General features: G+C 30.1%; 1 protein-coding gene across 1 annotated transcript; it reads right to left on the minus strand.

Moving 5' to 3' along the window:
* Nucleotides 1–3,220: 3,220 nt before the first annotated feature.
* On the minus strand, nucleotides 3,221–6,486 carry LOC129309913 (uncharacterized). Its single transcript, XM_054951673.1, has 3 exons — nucleotides 6,284–6,486; nucleotides 5,753–5,903; nucleotides 3,221–3,916 (listed from the first exon to the last, which is right to left on the minus strand). Exons 2-3 carry the CDS (start codon nucleotides 5,870–5,872, stop codon nucleotides 3,443–3,445), a joined length of 594 nt encoding a protein of 197 aa, XP_054807648.1. The 5' UTR covers nucleotides 5,873–5,903; nucleotides 6,284–6,486; the 3' UTR covers nucleotides 3,221–3,442.
* Between the last annotated feature and the right edge of the window lie 18,670 nt (nucleotides 6,487–25,156).

The raw sequence follows: 25,156 nt of genomic DNA on the forward strand, positions 1-25,156 counted from the left end.
ATAGGAACCATAATATTATGCTTCTGGTGCTTTCCCTTATCTTGTCTTGAGCTAATCCTTGTAAAATGTTAAGAAGAGAAGTAAATATAGTCACTTAGTAATTAAGGTATATCTAATCTATAAATTGCAAGTCAATTGATTATAAAACAGGCAAAATGTGCACATAACATGTAATAACATCATATATGCATCTAATCATAGCTCAAGCTATCATGTACCATCACAAGCTATCATTGTCACAAATTTAGCAAGCATATGACAAATACCAATGATATGTATGATCAACACCTCCCTTATAATATCTTAATACTTTCGATTGAAACTGTGAGCTCTTAAATCAAATAGAGCTATGCTCATATGAATGGATTACCCCAAACTCACTAATTATGATAAACAACCTAGCCAAAGGTCATTACACTCACTCTCAGACCATGATTTCTCTCATTCTCGAATTCTTAAGGTGTCATTGTCGCTAAGTTAGTCTCCTTTAAGAACAGGTTGAGACATGCTAGGTTTAAGTATCTCGACAAATTGCGGGATAAAAGCTAACCTTCGGTTACTAAAAGACAATCATATCACCTAGATTTATATCTACTCCCCTTTATAGATAAAATCCCTTCAATCATGATCATACAATAAACATGCTCACACACATAAAGCATGGCACTATTTCATGCCATATACTCAAACTCAATTTAGCATATTTCACAACATAATTTGACATGCTCATTATTTCAAATAACATGAAATCAATATAACATCATGCTCGAAGCATTTACATGCCACATATCTCAATTTCATTATCATATCCTCTTTCACTATCATAATCATCATCAACTTCCAATTCAAGAAAATAATATTAACACGTATAAATTTTACATTGTTATAAGTTATTCTGATAATCAAAGCTCTTTAACCTATAACCTCATTAAATTACATTCTACTCAACCTCACATCAATCAACAATTTCAATTCCATGCTTGCATTCATTTTTTTTTAAAAAAACATATTCCATATTTAGCAATTATAAACTTGATTTCACATATTAAAGAAATATATTTACAAAACTCTTCAATCAATTGACAAGAAAATGCATAAACTGGATTTCTTTCTTATTTATTTTAAACATTTGAGAGGTCAAATACTTACCCCTAAAACACAACTCATTTTCAATGTTATTTCCAAGTTAGAATGGTACACAAAATAATTAATCTACAGTTAATCATATTAATCATCATTAATAACATCATAAATATTTTAAACACCTATAACTCCCAAATCTTGGGTTTAAGCATAACTATTAGGCATAATAACTCCCATTGGCCTTAAATAACTTCTTTAAGCTCATTAATCATAATTAATAGCTTTCAAAATCTTCGACCAACATAATAAATGTAAATTTTCATCGATTAATGAATGAGAGTGTAACAGCCCTCCGCTCACCCCGCCTACCCGAGGTCTTTTGTGGCGCTGGACACTCTCTCCCCCCAGGCCCCACAACAGGGCGACCCCACCCCTTACGGTGAGCATCAGGAGACGAAGGCTTCCCCGCAGTAGTGTGTAGGATTATTCCCCTTGCGGAGAGCCTCCCCAGGTTCGATCCTCCAACCTCTCCTACATAACAAAGTTGAGGCTGAACCTGGTACCATTGAGTCAATTGAATAATCCTGTCAGCCTTCGTCTCCTGATGCTCACCGTAAGGGGTGGGGTCGCCCTGTTGTGGGGCCTAAGGGGAGAGTGTCCAGCGTTGGGAAAAGACCTCGGGGAGGCGGGGTGACCCAGAGGGCTGTTACAGAGAGCGTTAAATTCTCAAACTTTAGTTTAAATATCTCGAACAACTCTTTGTAGTTCCATTTAAACCAATAAATTTGGACCCAATGCCCTATATGTCCAAAAATCATTCTTTCACAACAAACCCTAACTCAAAAATTAGCTAAAGAGGGAGAGGTGAGAAAGGGAAGCTTACTATAAGTGATTAAATGCTCATATCATTCATTGACAAATCAAGAAGTCATGCCCTAGTAAAGCCAAATGCAAATCTCCTGGCATTCTTTTGTTTCTCCTTTGCTTTTTGTCTCACATGCTCTTGCACCAAAACGGATGGTACAAAGAGGGTAAATTTTCATTTTTCCCTCCATTAAGGGCCCAAGTGGCCCAATTCTACTCTATATTTGATTTAAAGGCTATCATCACAACTCAATAAGTTTGTTAACCCTCTCTAATCATACACTAACCCAATGCTACTTTAATTTACTTAAATTTGCCTACTTATCTTTTATCAACTTAATTAATTAGGAAGCTAATTTTCAGGATGTTGCATAAATTAAATGATTAAATTTGATAATTTGATTTTAAATTGAGCCTAGGATTGATTACCTAAAGTGTAGGAGCCCCAAATGAAGTGTTGAGCTTGTATTAGGCCCAACAACATGGGTTAGATGCTAGATTTGTGCCTATATACCATGCACCACATAAAACACAAAAAACAAGAGAGAGAGTGTTCGGCGGTGCGAATGAAAAGCTCTCTATTAGGGTTTGGTAGAGGCAATGATTTCACATATTTTTGGAGCCCTAAATCATTAAGATACCTTTCCTTAACCCATTATTTACCCTCTAATCATTTCTTGGAACTAATTCTTCAAGGAAAAATGCCTAAATGCCTAGGGTTCTTTCATGGCTGGGATTTCCAACCATGGGTTCAAACCGCATTAAATGAGCTATTGGCCCATGGAGTCAAATTGCTCATTTCCTAGTGACTGGCTTACTCATTAAATGCACAAGGACAGCCTCAAAACTAGAATTTTGTGCCCATGAAGTCAAATTGCTCATTCCCTCGTGCCTGGCTTGCTGATTAAATGCACAAGGACGGCCTCAAAACTGTAATTTTGAATAATCAACCCCCCAGTTGCAAACAAGTCCAGTCTAATGATTTTACTTAATTCTTTATAATATGCATAGCTTTGTTGTGGCCTCGTAATCTTAAAAAAATTGCTCATCTCCACAGATTTAATCTCCTTCTTTTCTTTAGGCATAAGCCTAAGAGAAATGAAGATTAAAACGATCAATTATATAAAGTATAAGGTAGCCTAATGCAGTTTATCTCAAACTTCATGCAAATCTACAGAGCCAGGATGCTTCCGCTGGTGAGATTCTTGAATCCCCAACAAAAAAATAAACATAGAAGAGAACAGGGAAGGGAATGGAATTCCAAAGCCATGCATTTGGAAAAGGAAATAGTAAATTGCAACATTTTTTTTTTCTTTCTAAATCAACATCGGCCCGCTTAAAAATGTAGTTCTCTAATTAAGCAATGGGAAACACAGATACCAGTTAAACCATGTCCTAAAGTAGGCCTCCTTATGAACTAAACAGAAACATCCCAAGTTAGAAGCCACATTCGTTACAACACAAATTAATATTATAAGCCTTGAAAACGCTTCTTTTACTTCTTCCTTTTCTTTGGGGGCTGCAGTGCCTCCTCGTCTTCCTCGTCCTCCTCATCTTCTTCCTCATCCTCTTCGTTCTCCTCTTCTTCAACGACCTCCTCTTCATCTTCCTCCCCACCGTCATCCTCTTCATCATCATCGTCCTCGTCCTCGTCTTCATCGCCATCATCATCCTGGTCATCATCTTCATCACCTTCCTCTTCCTCTTCTCCATTCTCTTCAGCACCACCAGCACCACCTTCTGGAGCCAGCTTCTTCGGGTTGCTCTTGCCGTTGGAACTTTTGTCATGCCCACCTCCTTCTTCAGACACGTCCTCCTCGCCCTCCCCAGCTCCATTATCTCCATCCTCATTCTCACCTTCATCTTCGTTGTCGTCATCTCCGTCTGCATCAACTTGTTTGTCCGAGCTTTCAGTATTGTGATCCCCCTTGACTCCAGTCGTGTTAGCTATTAGGAGGCCAAGGTGATCCTGCAATCATTTAATTTATCCAGATCACATAGAATGATGCTTTAAGCTGGACACATTGTGATGGAACTATAAATCCAGCAATTGAAACAGAAGAAATTAACTATGAAATAAGAAAAAGAAAATAAGAATCATAAACTTGAAAGCTGCACAAGCCGCAGAGGAGAATCTGGCTATTTAATTCGCAGACTTAAGTTTTCATATATGTTCAAACATCAGAGAATAACAACGTGCCTTTTAGCTTATAAAATCAACTTTAGGATAGATCCGTGCCCCTCTTTCAAGTTTCGAAAGATTTAGAAAACTACACAATTATCGCTTTAGTTTTTAAAAATGAAAATTTCAACTCCAGCTACTTCCTTGAAATATATATATATATATATATATATAACATAACTACCCACCATACAATAAAAAATAAATTTGAGTTTCACACCAAAATATCATTTATCTATTACTTATATAATATAACAAGTATTGTATTATATATATGACCACAATAAATAAATCAAGATTTTAAATTTAGAAAATTAAAAATCATTAGAAAAATTATTAAAAAATCACAAAAAATGAGTTCTAAATTTAAAATTATAACCAATGACATAATTTAAAAAAATATTTATATTCAATTTGCATCATAAATTTTAGTATTATAAGTGTTAATTTAACAAAAAAATTTAAATAATAAATATGTATATAATATAAAAAATATATAAAACTCTAACATACCTTACAGCTTGCACTGAAAATTAAAAAATAGATTTTTTATTTTTTCGGCCAGATAATTTTTAAAAAATTAATACCATTTTTCAAAAAATAATTGTATGCGTAATCTATATTTTTCATTTGAGGAAGGGGCCTAAAACAAAAGCGCAATGCAGCAAGACGATGTCGAATTGAAGACCTGAGGTCTACCTGTCATTGTCGACCCAACGACAACGGACTATACATCACTGGTGACTACGCGATGTAATGTGACCCATCGTACTATATCCCACCCCTAGCTCGCGGAGATACCCGGAACAACAAACGAACCGACACGTGTCAGTGTTAGTGCCTCATAGAGTCATAAATATGAGCATCTTCTAAGGAATAATCCATCTTCAAATCGTCGCCCAAAAAAAAAAAAAAAATCCATCTCCAAATCGAATCCAATACCGCTCCCTCACCATCTTGACTTTTGACCTTTTCTCTTGTACGATTAAAACAATAATAATAATAAAATAATACAAAGACACGCATCCAGAAGCACGGTTCCACGTGGCACAATATCAGGGCCTAAATTAAACCAAAAATCTCTCCGGTCCTTGGAGTTGGCTTCACTCCTTTTTTTTTTTTTTTCTTTTCATTTTCTCTTCACATTCCATTTCAATTATTTAAATTTTAATTTTTGAAAAGTTAAATAATTAAAATTTAATTATTAATAAATTAATTTAACGGTTAAGATGAAAAGTGGAGAGAAAATGAAAAAAGAGACAGAGAGAGGAGAAATGGAGAAAAGTCGGGCCCGTCCCTGATTACTATCCGGCGCACCTTAGCAAAGCGCCGCGCACCGAAGCCGACCGCAGTGCGCCCACGAAAGGTCAAAACCCCACACACACAAACCTCCATAGAATTGGAACGGGAGAGGGGGCGCACGTTAGCACGGACAAAAATATCGCATTCAAAGGCTACAACGATACCTACGACCAACTAAACTGCAAAATTCAAGTTGAAAGAACAAGAGACGGCAAATTCTTTTCAAATGATAGAGATAGCTCAAGGCAGAAGTGGTAGATCTAGGCTAATTCTTTTGACGACGCTACTATTAGTTTCGAAGATTTCGAGTCAGTGACTCACCGGGGCCAAAAGTTGGGTTCTGACGAGAGCAACCACCAGAGAACTCGCCAAGGCTCCCACGGCGCATGTTAGCACGCCGTAATTAAGCGGGACCGTTACCGAACTGTAATTTGCATCCATTTCGTGCCGCAACTCAGTCTCAGTCAGATACCTGCACAAACCAGAAAAATAATGCTTCATAAATATATTAAAATCTTGGAACAAACTTACTTTGTCGGTCACAAGGAAGGATTAAGCACCTTCAGCTAAAGACTTGCGGATGAATTTCTGAGAAAATCAGATATAGAAAATCGTATGAAAGCTTCTATGAAATAACTAGTCGAAATTGTCAGAGTTCAAACAAATTCGGTAAGTTCTACCTAACTACCTAATCTGGAGCCAAGAGGCAAAGCCAGTGGAGAATTCAACGCAAAAATTGAACCATCAAGAAAGAACTGAAGCACAGAAGGCATACAACAAGAAATTGCAAAGAACGAAGAAGATGCTTTGAATTGGAGAGAAGCGTAGAAGAGAAAGGTAGAGAGAGCATACCAGGAAGGAAGATCCGAGGACTGATAGGCTAGATCTGAGGGTTTCGAGCTCTAAAACTGAGCAAAACGAGCAGAATAAGCTCCATTCATTCTGGACCGTCCGATCCTGATCGTTGAAACGCAGAGAAGCAAGGCGTAGAATATCAGCGAGGTCAGTGAGAGGGAGGGAGAGATAGTGAAGACCGAATGCCCGTAATTTCTCAGCCAAGTATCGGGCTGGACGGGCAGCGACATCAGTGAGGGAGAGGATCGGAGGATGGGTTCGGGACTGCCCCGATTATAATTTTATTTTATTTTTTAATTTTTTTTGCCAACTGCCCCATCAGTGTTTTTTTTTTAGTATGGATTTTTTTGGGCCATGGACAATTTTGGGCCTGATCACCCACATCCATATGAAGATATTAAACTTTCTTCTTTCTTTTTTTAATGGAAAGGCAAGCCTGAGGCTTGAGGTTCAAAGATATCAAACATTGCATGATAAACTGTTTACTAGTCATTCACTTATTGTTGTTATTATATATCAAATTTTGTGGTAATTTTATGGAAATATATTATTTCATTAACTTCGAAAATATGTGTCAAAAAACACGAATATTATTAATATTATAATATGTGTGGATGTCCATAAAAAAGTATTTTAGATTTCTTTTATAACTCCAAAGTAAATTGTTTCTCGAGAGTTTTATATGATTAATATATCTAATTTTCAAATAGTTATATATTGTACAATTATGAAATTTAATTATTTTTGTGTAGCAGTAACTCTTGGATGTTATCTAAAGTTGAAGTCTAATAAATAGTAGCCTAACAAAAAAATTGTACACGCGTCCATGATTTGTGAATAAAAATTCTCACCTCATTTCTTTTCCACATTTCTCTTGTGCCTATACTGAGATGTTCATTTTCTTTTACTTTTTATGAAAAAAAAATAACTTTAGATAACAACACTTTATTTGAGTTTTGCTACATATCCTTATATTTTTTTTTCTTATATATTAGATCCCTAAACTTTTATTTTTTTTATAAGTCCTTCCATGAATAGTGTTATAGAGATCTAAAATATAAAAAAAATGTAGATATTTATAGCAAAATTTAAGTAAAGTGTAAGGACCTGAGGTTATATTTTTTCAAAAAATAACTTAAAGTTATTTTATTCTTCATAAAAAATATTTTCTTCCCTTTATTTTTTATTTAGAATTATATTCATCAATTATCTATCCTTCGTCTCGAAACACACACAAACGAAATTATTGTTTATAAGATATAAATGATATGACTCGATTTCTATTTTTGATAATGGCAAAACAAATTATATTTTTTATATTATTACACTTTATAATCTGACTTAGAAATTTCAAAATCCAGATGCATTCATTTTTCTCTAATAAAAAAGTTCTAGTTTAGTAGTAGAAATTAATTGAAATTTTAAACGGCTAGATACTATTTCAACACAATTGAAAAAGTCCAACAAACTATTTTTTTAAATAAAGATAAAAGGCTTTATTAAATATTGATTTGTTTAGGATAATAAATTTTTGATCTCTTAAGTTTGGTTTACTTATTACGTTGATTTTTGAAATTTAATTTTTATCAATCAAGTCTATAAAGTTTCATAACTATACATAGCCAGTCCTTTTTGTTTGAAGGAAAAGTAGTATCATAAAAACTAATTATATATTCCCTCCATTATAAAATATAAGGTATTTTTTAAGGAGTTTGATATTTAAAAATATGAGATATTTTTTATCTTTTAAGGTGTAATCATTGCTTCTTCCTTTTTCAAAAGTGTCCCTATTGATAAATGACTTTATATTTATTGTAGAGTATTTAATAGAGGTAAATATGAAAAGATAGGGTTAGTTTGAAAGTAGGTAATTACTTTATTGGGGTGAAATTCAGTTAAAAATGTCATATATTTTTAACAGAGGGGATATGTGTTTGGATTGGTTTTGGTGGGCTCAGCAGAGAGATATTGGTCAAAGCTTAATCCATTTCTATGAAATATGAGCCCATCTAATAGTTAGCCTTGACAAAGCTAAATGGAAAGGTGTATTTAGAGAGCTTGCAACCCATTCTCATCTATTTTCCCCACTACCCAAAGTATACAATACACTCACACATGTCTCTCTGCACAATAGAGTGCACCATTGCTAATCTAACAGTGTTGATAATTATTTACTCCTTTTGGCAGCAAAATTCAAATTTAAAGGAGCATACCATTACCATTTTTTTAATAAATATACAAGCAACATGTAACATCTTAGTTTTTAATGGCCTAATTTATTAAACCTAATTAGGATAATTAAATAAGTTGAAGTAGTGTGTAGTCAGGGAGGTTTAATAAGCATATTTGATTGTATTTTAGCCTAAATTATGGGTCTAGTACTAAGTCAGGCCACCTAGGCATCAAAAGAAGAAGAAAAGGAAGAGTTGATGTTGCTATACCACATGCCGCGGCATGGAGATCGTCCACCGTGGCACACAGACACTTTTGATATGAGGAAGGACCTCTCTATGCCATGCGCCATAGTGCATTGTGCGTCCACTGTCGCACATGGCCATTTTTTGCAGATATTAATTGCAAAAATGAGACAAAAAAAGAAAGAAGAGAAAAAAGAAAATGGAGAGATGTGCCAAAGCTTTACTAGATTTTGCTTGTGGACAATATATTTTGGAAGCTACAAACACTCAAGGTAAGTATCACACTCATTAATCTTCACATTTCTTTCACATTTATGAATTTAAAGTTAGGGTTTGATAGTGGAAGTGGATTTTTGGTCCCTATAATTATGTCTGAATTTATTGACTCAAATGGAGTTAATGGGAGTAGATTAGAGTATCTAAAGCTAGTATAATGAATTTTTGATATCTTAAGTTGTTGGACACCATTAATATCCGAAAATCTCATTTTATTATGAGTGGCTGCAAGATTGTGATGCCATTAATGAAAATTTAATGATTCATTAATGTTATTGGGGACTAAAAATAATTAATAAACCTAAAGGATAGGCTTAAATTCTTGTAGAGTGAATGTTAGGCAATTTAGAAGTAGAGGATTGAGGGTTTAATGCTTGAGTTGACAATGTTAATGAAACTCAACTTGGTTGGTCGTAGTTTTTGGCTCTTGGTCACCCATTTAGCTTGGAAATTTAAGCTTGGAGGCTCTTAGATTGAGGGGTAAATCTTTGACCTCTCAAAGGTTTGAGGTAACCAAGGAAAACTCTACTTTAAATAGTTATATATTAATTGATTGTGAATTAATTTCTATTGTGAGTGTGGCATGCATGGGTTGATTTTCAATGTGAAAAACATATGCTAGTTTCGATGAGTATATAAAAAATTGAATGTGCATAAAGTTATTATGGCTTGAAATGCAAATGCCTAATTAAGATGTTTTGAATATAAACATGCATATGTCTTTAGAAAAATAAATGAAATGATGTGTTGTAAATGAGAAATTGTAATTAAAAAATAAGTGTAAGTGTTATAAGCGAAAAATAAGAAATTGATGTGCACTTGGATAGCGCACGATCGTGAGCCCAACGTGATTGTGGTGATAATGAGTAAATCAAAATAAAAGTGTGAAAATGAGTTAGTATTGATTATGGTATAATCAGTGGCGGAAGTTCGCCTAGGGATTGAAAGTAAAAAAAATTCATATGGTATTTGGGTTGCTTTCGGTGCACAGGGGTATAGTCTTGTCCCATAGTTTGTTGAGGAACTAGAACCTAGCTATCTTTACTTGTTCAATGAGAAAAATAGCCTAAGGTATAAGACACCCTAGGGATTCAAGAATGGAGAAAGCCGTGGTCTGAGAGTGAGTCTTGTGATCTTTGGCTGAGTCATACCTCACGATTAGTGAGTTTGGGTAGTTCAGTCATACGGACGAAGTCCTATTCAATGTCATAACCTACAATTTCAGTCTGAAGAAATAAAGAGGATATAAGGTTATTTGATCATTGTCTAATTAAACATATGACGTGTCACACGTGCTAAATTGTGGTAAGTTGCGTGAATAATGGGTCAAGGTCACATATCTGAGAATATGATGACAATGCACTTAGTATATGTAAGTTAAAGAAGTTATTAAATGATAAATAATAAGTTATGATATGTGTGAGTATGTTTTACTTACTTAGTTTCTTATGCATGTGCTTGTCTTATAATTGATATATAACTATATAGGGTCGGCTTTATCTTAGTGACTGAGTGACTAAACTCACTTCTTTCATTTAACATTTTTTATGCTCTAACTTTGATGCAGAGGGAGAAGGCTCTAGAGGTTAGGAATTAGCATATTTCTACTATATGCCTCTAGCTTAGATTTATTTTGTGTAATTGTATATAAATGCCAATTCTAAAATGCATACCATCATACTTGCACTATTTTGTTATTGCAAATGTTAAATTTGTATTTTAAAGTCTGAGTATTTGTGTATGTTGAAATATATATGTTTGTAGGGTCAAAATATTAGTGCAAGTGTAGAAATGATGATTTAAACATGTTTAGATTGATTTGGATGCAAAGTAATGATAATTTATCTCCCCCTCTATTTTTGATAAAATGGGGTTGAGGAGTGAATTTTTGTTATACCATTGTTTTAGTGCTTGTGACGTGTTATATTAGTAGTCTTAGGTTCAATGGACATAGTCCAGGTATTAGAAAAAAACTTTTAGCACTTATTGAGGGTTTTGGACACCCATTTTGTGTGAAAGTTGTGAAAAATGGTTAAAATATGTTTAGGTATCTAACTTCTCAACGTGACTTGTTTTGAAAGTGAAACCTATGCCATTAGCTAGTTCATGTAAAGAGCTTTCCATAGATACTTAGATCACGTCATTCGGACGTCGGACTAAGAATCGGGGCGCGTCGAAAGTTCCCCAATTTTGCTGTTGAACGATAGCAAAATTAGTTGAATTTTCATGCAACATGTTACGGTGCATAGTGCCTGAGTCATGGTGCATGGCATAGAGAGCAACACGTTACGGCATAGTGTGCACAAGTCGTGGTGTACTTCTCTGTCACACATTATAAGAGTCATTTTTCACTTGTTTTTGATTTCTGTTACTCCTCCAAGGTATCCCATGTTTTCATAACTTATTTTTACTCTGATATAAAGGATTTTGATTAATTTAAACTCATTTTTATTTAAAAAATTTGAGATCTCTTGAATTTGAACTAAAGCTTGGTAATCACTTTTTGAATTAAGTCTTTGATTATCATAAATTATATTGGTTAATTATATTTAGTAGAGTGAGAATATTACACAGCACGTAAATGAGGTCTCTTGTTACTCTATACAATCAAATCAACTTGCCCAACATAACACTCAAACCCTAACCCTGCATCACTAGAATTCTAACATGACTCTCTTCGTCAATTTGGAGTAGGCTTCCCTAAGCTACTTTTACTTGATCTTCACTTCCACTTAATTGAGCACTCATTGTACTTACACATTATTAACACAAGTTAAATCCTTGCATCATTCAGTGCACTGTTAATTTTTTCACTTCATTTCAACACTCAAAGGAAATTGTGTTAAAGGACGTTGAGAACCAATGTAATCGTTTGATCTAACTATTCATCTGAAGGATCTACTCTTTTGACATGCCTTGCAAACCCTTAAGGGGCGTGACACTCCAAACTTGAATCCTAAAACAAATCCAACAGTATGATTATTAAATTTTAGAAACTTAATTGATAAAAATTAAATTTCTAAAACTAAATTGATAATTAAGGCAAACTTGATGGACAAAAAAAATCATTATCTCTTTTTTCTTTTGTCTTGAAAAAAGATTTACTAATTATTCCTTATAAAGATTAGGACTTGTTTCGAATGTTTAAAGAACGCTCATAAAGTTATTTATAAATGTCTGTTTACTAATACAATTCTCACATCAACAATAAAATTTAATCTTATAACCTATAAGTTATGGATCAAAACCTTACCAACAGCTGGACCCCAATCAGGATGTATAATTGGGCCACCCATGCTGGAAATTGGATCTAATCAGATGTAATTGTGCCACCCATGCTGGAAATATACCTAACTAAATTAGTGTCCATTGCTTTCTTCACATGCCCGTGCGTATCGGCATATCTACCATTCTTTGTCAATAGATTAGATCAATACCTGTGTCAACTCCTTTATCTTCATGCAGCCCACAAATACTATAAGCGTCACATAACTTCAAACACTGATTTTGGCTCCTCCAATAATAGATACTTCACCTTTTTTATTTCTGATTTTCTGTAGATGTGGAATTATGAACTGACTAGGATGTATGAGAAATTCAATGCATGCATGTGACCATTTTTACAGATTATAATTTATCACTACTCTGCAAATTAAATGCAATCCAATCAATTCTTTTATATGGTTATATGACTGAACTAGATTCAAGTATTGTCAATTCAATTTAAAGTAGCCTTCTAAAAGTATTTTCTAAAGTTGATATCAGCATGCATGCATGTGATATGAGATTTATGCACTAACCTTCTTGTATAATATATAGCAGTCCATTTTATAAAAAAAAAATACATGTTATTTATTAACTGTAAATGTAAATTGAAAAATTTAACTTTCGTAAACTCCATGCATGAATTATTATATCGACGTACTTCTAGTCTTGCTATCACATGTATACATAAAGTACATAACTAATTGCTGAGTCACGCCTTTTAGCTTATGAATTTCGTCTTAATGACTTAATAAGCCAAGATTTTAGGTAAATAATTTAAACTCAAATTTAAATAATAAAAAATAGAGAAGCTAAAGATATAATAGTGATAAAATAAAGAGACTGATGCAAGCGCTATGCTTTAATTTATAGATGCACGCTGAATTGTTGATTTGGCTTATGAATAACAAATTATAGAGAAAGCCAAAAGAAAAGGGAAAAGAAAAAAATTTTCACGTCTGCATGAGATTGTATGGGTATATAAATATATAGATATTTTTTTACTTTTTTTACTAACTTTTTTTTAAATATTATATATGGATGTGAAAAGTAACCAATATACTACCATGTTTGCATGTAAAAACTAAAAGGTATATGTACACTTTTCTTTCTCAATATCATACGCAACCTTTTTTTGGACTTTTTGATGAGTTACATTGGATAATAATCGGCCATCGTGTTCAAAAGAGACAAGTTGCTTTCATGGAGACGTGCCTGCAATTATATTAGGTCGTCTTTATGATATATGTTCAAATATGCTTTAATTAGAAAAATTGATGGACCCTAGTATTGTTTACAGAATTGGCAAAACTTAATCTAGTAATCTGAACATCAAAAATCAAAATCATAACAAAAAAAAAGTTATCTGACGCGACAAAACAATCCTCTCTTCTCGTACTTCCTTCTTAAATACTTATAGTTGTTCCTTTAAAATTAAGATATGGCAATATATACAAATATTTTTTATTTTATTATATTATTTAAAACTTAGTATGAGCGTATATTTTTGAAAGTTCAATTTGTAATCTTATGATTCAAATAATAATACATAAGACTATTACCTCCCAACTTGCCCTAATTTTATTGTCAGTCAAGATGTGCATCTTCATAGTTGGAATTTCACATATTTTTATTAAAATATTTGAAGATATTCTCTTACGCCATTACACATAATTTTTATGTAAGGAGAAGACTTGGATACTTAATCTTATATACTCCTTTCATTCAAAAATATAATACATTTTTTGAGGAGTTGGATGTTCAAAAGTATAAGGTATTTTTAGTCTTTCGAAGTGTGATTATCACTGTTATTAGAATCGAACCGGACCAGCCGGTTCAACCAGTTCAACTAGGAATCGGTCCCCAGTCCGGTCCGGTCATCACCAAAAATTAGAAATTTCAAAAACCAGTCAAAAATAGGCAGAATTGGCCAAAAACCGGGAAAATCAGCCAAAACTGGTTATGTTATTTTTTATTTTTTTGTATTTTAATTCATATTTTTAAATTATAATTTATACATGTTTATACCTAATAAGCATTATGAAATAAAAAATGCAAAAAAGATGTATGAATTATGCATATGTGTATATATTTTAAAGTTATAAATTATGAATTATGAAATACTTATATATATTTTGGATGAAAATTATGTAATATTAATGGATGTTATATTTTTTGTTGTATATTATTTTGTTTGAAATTTAGACATTCTTTTTTGTTACTATATGTGATTATTCCTTTATATTTTAAATATATAATATTTAAAATATATTAATTTATTTATGACCGGTTGAACCGCAGTTCGCGATTCAACCATTGAACCGTGAACCAGTAGCTCAATCAGTTCAATAACCGGTCCGGTTCTCATAACATTGGTAATCATTGCCTTTTTTTCAAAAGTACCCCTATTGATAATGCATTTATATTTATTATAGGGTGTTCAATAGGGGTAAACATAAAAGAATAGGGTTAGTTAAAAATAGGTAACTATTTTATTGAGGGGTGAGATTTGATTAAAAATAATTTATATTTTTAAATGAAGAGAGTATGCTTTATATGGTTTTGTGCAATCAAACTAGAACAATGAGATCTTAAATCATTCAAGGGTTAATAACAATAGTTTATTAATAATATATAAAAAAATTTACATGGCTTAATTTGATTGGAAATAAGCATCTAAAATTTATAAAGTCACCTTTTTTACGTTTTATAAACAGGTAAAAAAAATAGAAGTGTAATAATATGACTTCTTGGACCAATTTATCTACACCCGTTTTTTTTTTCATATTAGCATATACAGTGGTGTGATAATTAGATACGTTTTTCATATACGGATAATTATTTACTATAAATTTGATTAATACATTAATAAAATTATATTTTAAAAAATACTACTTTTAAAAAATCGTATAACCAGTCATTTTGAATTTTATACACACATACATTATAGCGTGTCTCTTTTTCTTTTTTTAGGTAAATCGTACATTATAGCGTGTTACAATTATATATGAAGGGAAGACTTGGACTTTTATTGTTGGCAAAAAGAAAAAAGAAACCTTTGGATTTTTGTTGATAAAAAGAAAAAATGTTATCATGTGAAAAAAGAAAAATGTTAATAAAGAGTGAGGAAGGACCCACCAGCATTAGATAATTGCATGTAGAATAAAAGCATCATCAAGAAGGGAAAGTGGGTGCTTGCGTGACGTTTCATTTGCTTCATTAACTATTCAAGTTGCTGGCAACTCAAGCAAATTGAGAATATATTTTTTTTTTTTTAAAAAAAAAAGGGAAGTCACTAAGTCATGGACCTACCATTCCCAAGCACTCACCATTATTTGTTATCATAGTATGAAAAATTAGGTCAATATGGTCAATTTGAACCGATCAATTGATGAATTAAATGGTTTGTTTAAAGTCAATCTAATCACAATTAGATTGCAGTTTTAATCATTAATTTTAAACCAGTATCTTAATCATTAAATGACTGGTTACCTTATTTTTTGCATTATTTTGAGTTTGTCGATATAATTTTCTTTCTTGTTTGGGGGAAAAACTTTCGTCTGTAGTTTTTTAGCTTGAACTTGGAAGGCATGTCAAGGAATTAATTTTCAATCTATGCAATAAAATCAAAATTGACTTCTCAATCAAACGACAAATTCTAGTGATGTTGATCCTTTGCCATAATTTCTCGACCACAAGTGATCCCAAAAAAAAAAACAAGAAGAGGAGAAAAAGTGACAAAGAGAAATTTAATATTTGTGGGTTAGAAATGGACACGATGTTGGTAATACTATAATAGAAATGACAGAGGAACTAAGATGAAAAATATTGGAGCAACAAGGTTTTGGATCTACTAGGTGCTGCAAAGTGGAAATAAAGCATGCTGCGAATATGTGTTGGCTGCTACAAATCTATTGGATGCAGGAAACTGCGAAGCTTTGTTGGATGCTTGCAAATGTACACTGATACATAATGCTCTCGCACGAAAGATAAAGTAAGTCCGTTTTTGTTTTGAATACAAGGCCACAAAAAACTATATAAAAAGATTAAAATTTAATCATGTTTAAAGTCAAAAAATTTCTACAATTTTGTAGTGGTTCATCAAATATTTGAATATCAAAATTGTTACATATTGTTTGGTGAGCAAAGAGATCAGTACATCTATTTTCTTTTCTTTTGACATGGTCAAAGTTAATCACTCAATCTCTCAAAATAAAATCTCTAATATTTTTGATAATGTCATATAAAAGGTGACTCCCAAGGCAGCTGTTATTTATAAGAGTAAAGTAGGTCCGTTTAAATTCTAAAGGAATGAAAATAAAGTATCAAAAGATAGAATTAAACTTAAATAAGAATTTCTGAGCAAAAAATTAAATAAGAATTAAAAGATTTAAAAATTCTATAATTTGCAATCCTCAAAACAAAATTATGCAAGTGAGTTTTGGTAATTTATAAAAAGAATTATTAAAATATCATTACTTGAAAATTATTTTCCTTCACAAATTAATGAATTGCAAATTTGTGTTTTGAGGGTTGTAAATAAGAATAGTACAGTAACAAATCATTACAAGTGATGACATGTTTGACGAATTTTTCCTTTACAAATTAATGTATTTAACTTGCAAATTCTTTTTTTTTCTGGTTGAAAATTATAGAATGAGAGCAAAAAATCTGTAAACCAATTGACTTAAGGATCTTTGATCCTTATCTTAGGTTTTCGAATCTTTTAATTTTTATTTAAATTTAATTCAATTTTTTCTTTCCCTAAGCTTTTATAAAAACTCTAATTTTTTAACTTAGACGGACACTCATTAAATGGTACGGTCAGTAATATGAGTGACCGGCTTACCAAATGGTGGCGGTTTGGGTTGACAAAAACAAGGTTCATTTAGATGATTCTGATTGGGCCTGCACTGTTGACCTCGAGCTTGCCTCCAATTAACTTTTTTTTTTTGTTCTCGTTGTCATAATTTTTTGTTCCTGGAATACTTCAAACATTATCATTGATTAGGAGACATATTTTAAAAAATTAAGTTGGTACTTTAGATTAAACTTTTTATGTTTCTGGATTGTGATGGAGTGGATATTTGATGTTTTGATTATATTTTGAATTTGTAATGTGTTTTTTAATGATTTAAAAATAATTTTATTGTTATTTAGATAATTAATTTTTAATAAAATGGTGTGGATTTGCAATTTTCAAAAACTGAAAAAAATTAAAAAAATATTTTCTATCAATCTCAGGTTGGTAAATATCAACCCGCCAAGATGAGAGTTATCCAACATGCACTGCATGACTCATGGCCACCCTATTACTAGCTCTATCAAGGGGTTGGCAAGGGAGAGAAGAGGAAATTTAGAAAAAAAAAAAAAAACCAATTCCTTTTTACACCATACCTAATTTTATACAACTAGTTTAATTTATCCTTTATCTCTCTAATAACTTCTCAATTATTCCCTCTTTTGCTTAAAAAAATCATAATCCACTGTATATGATGATGACATGAACAAAACTTTGTTCTTGTTTATTTTTAAAAGAATCCAGCTTGCGTATAGCTTATTCTTATCAAACAGATAAATTATTTTAATACAAAATAAACAAATCAATGATGAACTGACACCCAAGATTTTTCTACCACTTGTGCTGTCATACTAATACAGGGTGATCTAATTAATCATTAATTTGTGCAGCGCACGTTAATTAATATGCGTTTTAGGTGGGAGAAATGTAAAAACATAACAAAAATAGATCAGTTTTATTTATATTATATTTTCCTAAATTTCCTTTGCTTTGATATTTCTAACTAACTGAACAATTCTTCTTTGATTATTCATGAACTTTATTGATACTTTATTTTATAAAGAAAATTAGGTAAGTTGGATTCTCGCTCGCAGAAATGCTTATGAATTGCCTTCTAATAATATCCTTACATTGATAACAAGTTGTGAATTTTATAAATATTAATTATTTTTAGTCATATTTTTTTAATTACTCACATATATTCTTATATTATAAGCAATCTTATTCGGTACATGATTAGATATTAAATGTGAGTAATTATCTTAATAGGGATTCAAATATTAATTTGTCACATCATGCAATACTAGCATATTTGATTTTACTAAACTCAACTCTCATTGGTTTAATTAATCACATTATTCTTTAATCCATATAAAATTGTTGATAGCTGCTTGAAATAAGCACAAGGGATAGCTGACAAGAAAAAGTATTCTTAATTAGTTAGACAAATTTGGATAGTTCAAAGTTTCGTACACTTAATTTCTCTCCAAAATCATGCTGTAAGAACAATGTCAGCCCCTAACTCCATGACATCTGCAAGTGCTTTTTCCATTTATTGCTAAGTTGCTAACCTATCATAACAGGGATAGACGAACGTGTGAAATTCTGATGCTTCTATTTCTATGTTGATTTGATTGAATGCTTTTCCACACGTGTGATTATTTTATTTATAATTATTTTTAATTTTTTATATAATTATCTAATTTGATCATGTTTGAGTATTGTCAAGGTAAATTATAAATATTTTTTTAAAAAACGTTTTTCACATTCAAATAAACTCAAACTCAAGACCTCGATTAAAACAGTTATATTTATTCTACTAAATCTACATGGATTGGTTTTCTTGCTATTTTTAATATACTATTGCCACTTCCTTTGTTATACCACATATTAGGAATGAACCACACTTCCTGTAATTTATAAATAATAGGGTTTTGTATAGATTTTATATAATATTAAATGTTAAATCTAAATTCTTATTTGTTGTTTGGTGTTGGAGAAATATAATAGGCTTAATATATATTTTTTAAATAAGGTTTCAAATTCCAATATTATGAGAAGTTATGTTTTGGACTTTTATTTGGCTCAAAATCGAATTAATCTTAAATAATGGGCATAAACTTGTTATTACGAGGAGAGAGAAAAAAATAAAGGAAGTGCAAAATGTGGGCTTGGAGGAAGATTAGCTTATTTGGTGAATGCAGATATGGTAAAGGCAAAAGGAATGCAAAAGATATTTGGATTCCTAATCAAAAGTTTGTTCCAAGGTGATACACAAAGAAACATTTGCATAAAAAGTATATATAATTTCTGAACCCCAAAACCTTTTGTAATTAGAAGCTTTGTTATAAAGTTAAAGAATAATCTGCCTAATATGTGCTTTTTCACTTTTTAATTCATGTGTTAGACCATATCCATGGTATTCTTAATTGTTTTGGTGCCATATGACCTATTCAATCGTTTTAAAAATGATTTCTCATTTCCCCCACCAAGGCCCTCCTATCTGACAAGTTTAGGTACCACTTTTTTTTAAAAAAAATATTTTTTCATGCACAAAGATGGAAATGGAAACTAATGATCTTGTTGTCCAATGTGTTCATGAAAGGCTAATGATCTCACTAGAGGTCGTTGAATAAAGGTCGAACTTGCTTAGATTTTAGTTGGCTTACAAAATAAAATAAAAAATAATTTTGAATCAAAAAACAATAAAAATGACAATTGTTAATTACTTTTTGGAAAGGAAAAAAAAAAAAAGTTGAGAGATGTGAGCATGAGAGTCAACGAGTGGCGAAATTGTTACAACATGAGAGGCAGAGTGTGCTAGACGCCAGCGGCATCACGAGTCGGATCACCCAAACCTATTTTCCGAACAAATGTGCAGTTTGAGCCAACTCAGTGCTCGATTATTTGTATAGGGTTTGGTTCAACACGATTTTTTTAAAATATTTTAAAATAATGAAAAAAATTATTAGAAAAATAATTATCCTCATATCATTAGAACTTATGCAGACAATAAAATTAGTTAGGATTAGATTTAAGAGCCAACCTAATCTTAGCTTGTTTAATTTGTTTAGAGTTTTAAGTTTTTAAACTCGAATTTGATAACCTTTTTCTCCTTCCCTTATTTTCTAAATCCAACCTATCAAAAATAAAGGTGGGAAAACCAAAAGAAAAAATGACAATAAAATTTTGTTAAAATATATAAATAATAATCAAGTCATTCAAAATGTCACAATTTTTTTTAAATCTTTAAATACTTTTATGATATTAATGATTTTAAATTAAATAACTAAGTTGCCCCTTATTTAAAATAATCAACCCTAATCACAATTTTTATTTAAGTAATCACAACTTTTATTTTGTAAATAATAAACATTAAATAAAAAATCATAACTTTTTATGTGAATTTTTTTATCATTGAAATTCAAGTTATGAAAATAATTAGTTACAATTTTTGCTCAAGCAATCATCACTTTTATTATGTAAATTGTAAATATTGAATAAGAAATCACAATTTTTCACATGATATTTTTTAGACAAGGGGGTATTTAATTAGTTAATGTAAAGTCATTAATATTAAAAATGTATCTAAGAACTTAAGGGGAATTATTACATTTCAATAAATTTGGTTGTCATTTATATATTTTGATGAAATTTTATCATCACTTTTACAAACCAAAACTGGCCTGCCCTACCCTTGACGGTCCTAGCCCTTTTAAAGCTTCAACTAACAAGCTTTTGAGCTTCACCACCTTTTCAAAAAAAAATATTATTGTTTGCAAAGCTAGCTCTTAAGCTAACAGGCTTAGGGTTGGCTTTAAAAGCTTTAGGCCCTTTTAATTTTTTTAAAATAAATATATGAAAATAAAATAAATTTAACCATAAATAACTAAATATTAATCAATTAAAATATCAATTTATTTTTTAAATTCCCAAAATCAAATCAAACAATGCTAAATAAACCAAACAAGTATTCTCAAAATATCAATAAAACAATAACACTAGTACTATTATCATCTTTGTCACTATCATCTTTAATATTAATAATATTTGATTGTGTTTCACTCTGAGTTAGTTCTTCAATGACAAATATCAAGATTGTCTTTTTTATTTAGGATAGTTTTTTTTTATTTTTTTTCATTTTTAAATTTCACATTTGAAATTTTCTCCCTTCTCATTTATTAAATATCAATAATTTTTAACAATAATGTATATACGGGCTAGCCCTTGGCCATAGTGGATTGGCCTGCTTATTTTTTTTTATTCCATTAACGCTAACTCATTTAAACTTGATTAAACCTTAATGCACCCAAAATTAAAAATTGACCCTCCATTTAAATGGCTCAACCTTTTTTCCCAACTAAAAAAAATTAAAAAAATGAGCTGGCCTTAACTACTTGCTTGAATGAATCCATAGATCTAGTTCCCACAGTCTTATTAAAAAAAATAGTCTAACCTTTATTTTTTTTTAGTTATGATTTCATTTGGAATTTGGGGCGTCATGCTTTTGGAACATGGGAGTGGGTAAGTAAACAGTTAAAAGTGAAGTAAGATGCATAGTACTTTTGCACTTTAAAATTATAAAAATATTCTGTGTTTCTTTGGCCAAATAAATAATCTGCATTTCAAAATTCAAATTCTCTATAATTGAGATTCTTCAACTTGTCATTTCAGGGGATGAGTTCTCTCCTAGTGAGAGCCCATCCTAATCAAAATTGTATTCGGTGCTGGTTATCTATGATGGGCACCATGTGCTCATCGGGTTAGGAGAGATTTTGGTCCTTTATTTCAGTCTTTTTTATCCCTATTGTTTATTTAAATTAATTTTTTTAATTTTTTTAAATATTATATTTATTAATATAAAAAATGTAAAAAATTTTAAAATTTTAATCTATCTATTTATTACCAATCTTGTCAATACAAATTTAATTTGACAGTCCAATTTAATATTTAAGAATTATAATTTTATAATTTAACTATATAAATAAACTTTGTACAGTTTAGGTATAATTTAGATGACCTAATTTAATATTAAAAAATTTATAAATTTTATAAATTAACCATTTATATGTACTCTAGGTAGTTCAAATTTAATATTAAAATTTTTAATGTTTTTTATTTTAATAAATATCATATTAAAAATATTTAAAATTTAATTTAAATAAACAGCAGGGATCAAATAAGATTAAAATAGATGGTCAAAATTGTTTATAACCTTAATAAGCACGCGGTGCTTGTCATTGCAATGAGCATTGAATGCGGACACATCCTAATCTCTCTTGCCCCCACAATGTGGAGTGGGTCCCACCCTCAGAGAGACTAGGATGGACTTTCACTTAGAGAGAACCTTGATGTATCATTTCATTCTTAGAATATTGCATTCTTACATGATGCTAAAGTTAAGCTAATGTCTTTGCTAATGGAAATTTTATTACTATCCTCTTCTATTTCTGTTTCCAAATAGAAAATGGACAATTTATTTTTGAAATTTAAAGTATTATTTATATTGGAGTATCCTGTAAACTAATAAAAAAGTTACGTTTTAAAATATTGTACAGTGACAAGCATATTATATAAATTTGTTTTAATTTATAGTTTTCGATTAAATATATCTTTTTTAAAATAAAAGAAGTATTCCATCCTTTAATCAAGTCAACGACAAAGAAGAGAATAAACTTTGGCATTGGGATTTAAACAAATAATTTCAACTAATTTCATTCATTGTTAAATTCTGGCAAAAAAAAAAAATTGTTTAAGTGCTCACTACTTAACTGAAAATGATTGTATTAATTTATAATGAATGAGTAAATATATGCCGTTTGCACTCCTTCCAATTTTTAATATGAAACAAACTTAAGTAACATTGCTCTTGCTAATAAATTATAATTATATTCTTAAAATTATTAAAAAATATGTAATTTTATAATTTTAACTATTTTCATAATCAATAACTATGTTAAAAGAAACTAGAGGAGGGAGTATTACATGTAGCAGACATTTTACGCTGCTTCACATGCTCACAAAACTTAAAATTCCTCCATTATAGGCTTATTTTTTTAGTAAAAGACTTAGATAATTAATATTATACACTTAATACATTTTTATTCAATTAAATCAAAACAAGAAAATTTATTGTGTTAATAATATTAATAAGAAGAGGTTGTTATATAATAAATAAAACATATAAAATTCACACTTCTTAATTTAATTAAAAATAATCATCTTAAATATAAAAGAGGCTACATATAGAAGTATTTTATCTTTTATAAGCACAGCTCACAAAAAAAAATAAAATTACTCTTTTGGCCAAAAACTAATAAAAATAAAATTACCCTCATTTAATTTTGCTAGAAAAAAGTAAAATAATTTTTTTAGATTCTATTTTCATACTTTTATATGAATTGGATAGGAGTGTACTTTTTAGAGCAGGAAGAAAAGAATAGAGGAATATTCGGTAGTGATTAATAAATATCACATCACATTCTGTAAATAGTCCTATCTTTAAGGGGGACAAAGTGAAAATGAGTACTATATTTAAGAATTAGAATGAAGAATTCTCTAATCCTTTTTCAAAGCAGGAGAATGATTTTTTAGTTTGTTTATTAGATGAAGTAATTGGCATTTTATTACAAATTTTATCATGTTATTCGTATTAAATATAAATGTGAAAAAATATTAATAAAAATATATTATTAAAATATGTAATTTAATTAAATTTTAAAAAACGTATTTTATTAAATTTATATTAATATAAATAAAATTTATTTTTTATTAAAATATGTAAGTCATTTTTAATTAAATTTTACTCCAATAAATTAGTTAATTATTTTTAAATTAATATTATTTTTTATATTTCTATATTTACTCTTATTTAATATGATGCTTTAATTAAAAATAAATATAAAATAAGTTATTTGTCATAAATATTTTTTTAAAAAATATTAATTATATTTTAAAATATTAAAAGTGCTTTATATTTTTTAATATTCAATCTTTTTAAAAATATTTTATACTCTCTCCATTAAAAAATATAAGATATTTTTTAAGAGATTGAATATTTAAGAATATAAGGTATTTTTAATGTTTCAAGTTATAATTATTATATTTTTTTAAAATTTTCTCTAATAAATAAATAATTTTATATTTATTTTAGAGTAAAACACACACTTTATTAAATAAAGATAAATATAAAAAAAGATCTTAGTTTAAAGCTAAATACTCTCTCTATTAAAAAATATAAGATATTTTTAATCGAATCTCACCTCTCAATAAAGTAATTATTTTTTTAATTAATTATATCTTTTTATATTTATCTTTATTAAATATTTTAAAAAAATAAAGCCATATATTCAATAAAATATTTTTTTAAAAATAATGATTACTCTTTTTATTAAAAAATATAAGATATTTTTTGAAAAGTTGAGTGTTTAAAAATATAAAGTATTTTTAATCTTTTGAGATGTAATCAATATCTTTTTTTAAAAGTGCCCCTATTAATGAATGATTTATATTTATTGTAAAATATTTAATAAAAATAAATATAAAAAGATATGGTTAGTTTAAAAATAAATAATTATTTTATTAAAAAATAAGATTTAATAAAAAATATTTTATATCTTTAAATGAAGGAAAATATTTTAAAATATTTAAAATATTTTTTATTTTTTAATAAAAAAGTAACTATTAAGAGGTATTAATAAAATTTAATTAAAAACATTTTTTATTTTTGAACTGGAGATGCTTTAACGGAGAGAGAATTACTCATAAGATTGGGGGGGTGGGAATACTCCGTTCCCAAGAAGGTATCGAATCTCGAAACTCGTAAATAACCACCTTTGGCGGTTAACATTATCCATAAAATACATCGCAGGCTATACTCAATTCGCAGCAAAGCGAGTGAAAGAAACGCACCGCAAACTCAATGCCACGCGTCAACCACGCATTTCGCTGCCGCGTAACTCTGAGTTGTAAAATCACATTCGATTCGTAAACGACCTATCCCCGCGCGTATCACTCAAAATTCACTGCTGAATGATGATATAATCACACTAAACCAGACCCCATTTTCTGGGTCCTCGCTTCTTCTCCTCCGTTCGCCGGTGACCCACAAGT

This window comes from Prosopis cineraria, unplaced genomic scaffold (genome assembly GCF_029017545.1).
Source record: "Prosopis cineraria cultivar Desert tree isolate PC_DT_omini unplaced genomic scaffold, ASM2901754v1 PC4, whole genome shotgun sequence".
Taxonomy (NCBI): Eukaryota; Viridiplantae; Streptophyta; class Magnoliopsida; order Fabales; family Fabaceae; genus Prosopis; species Prosopis cineraria.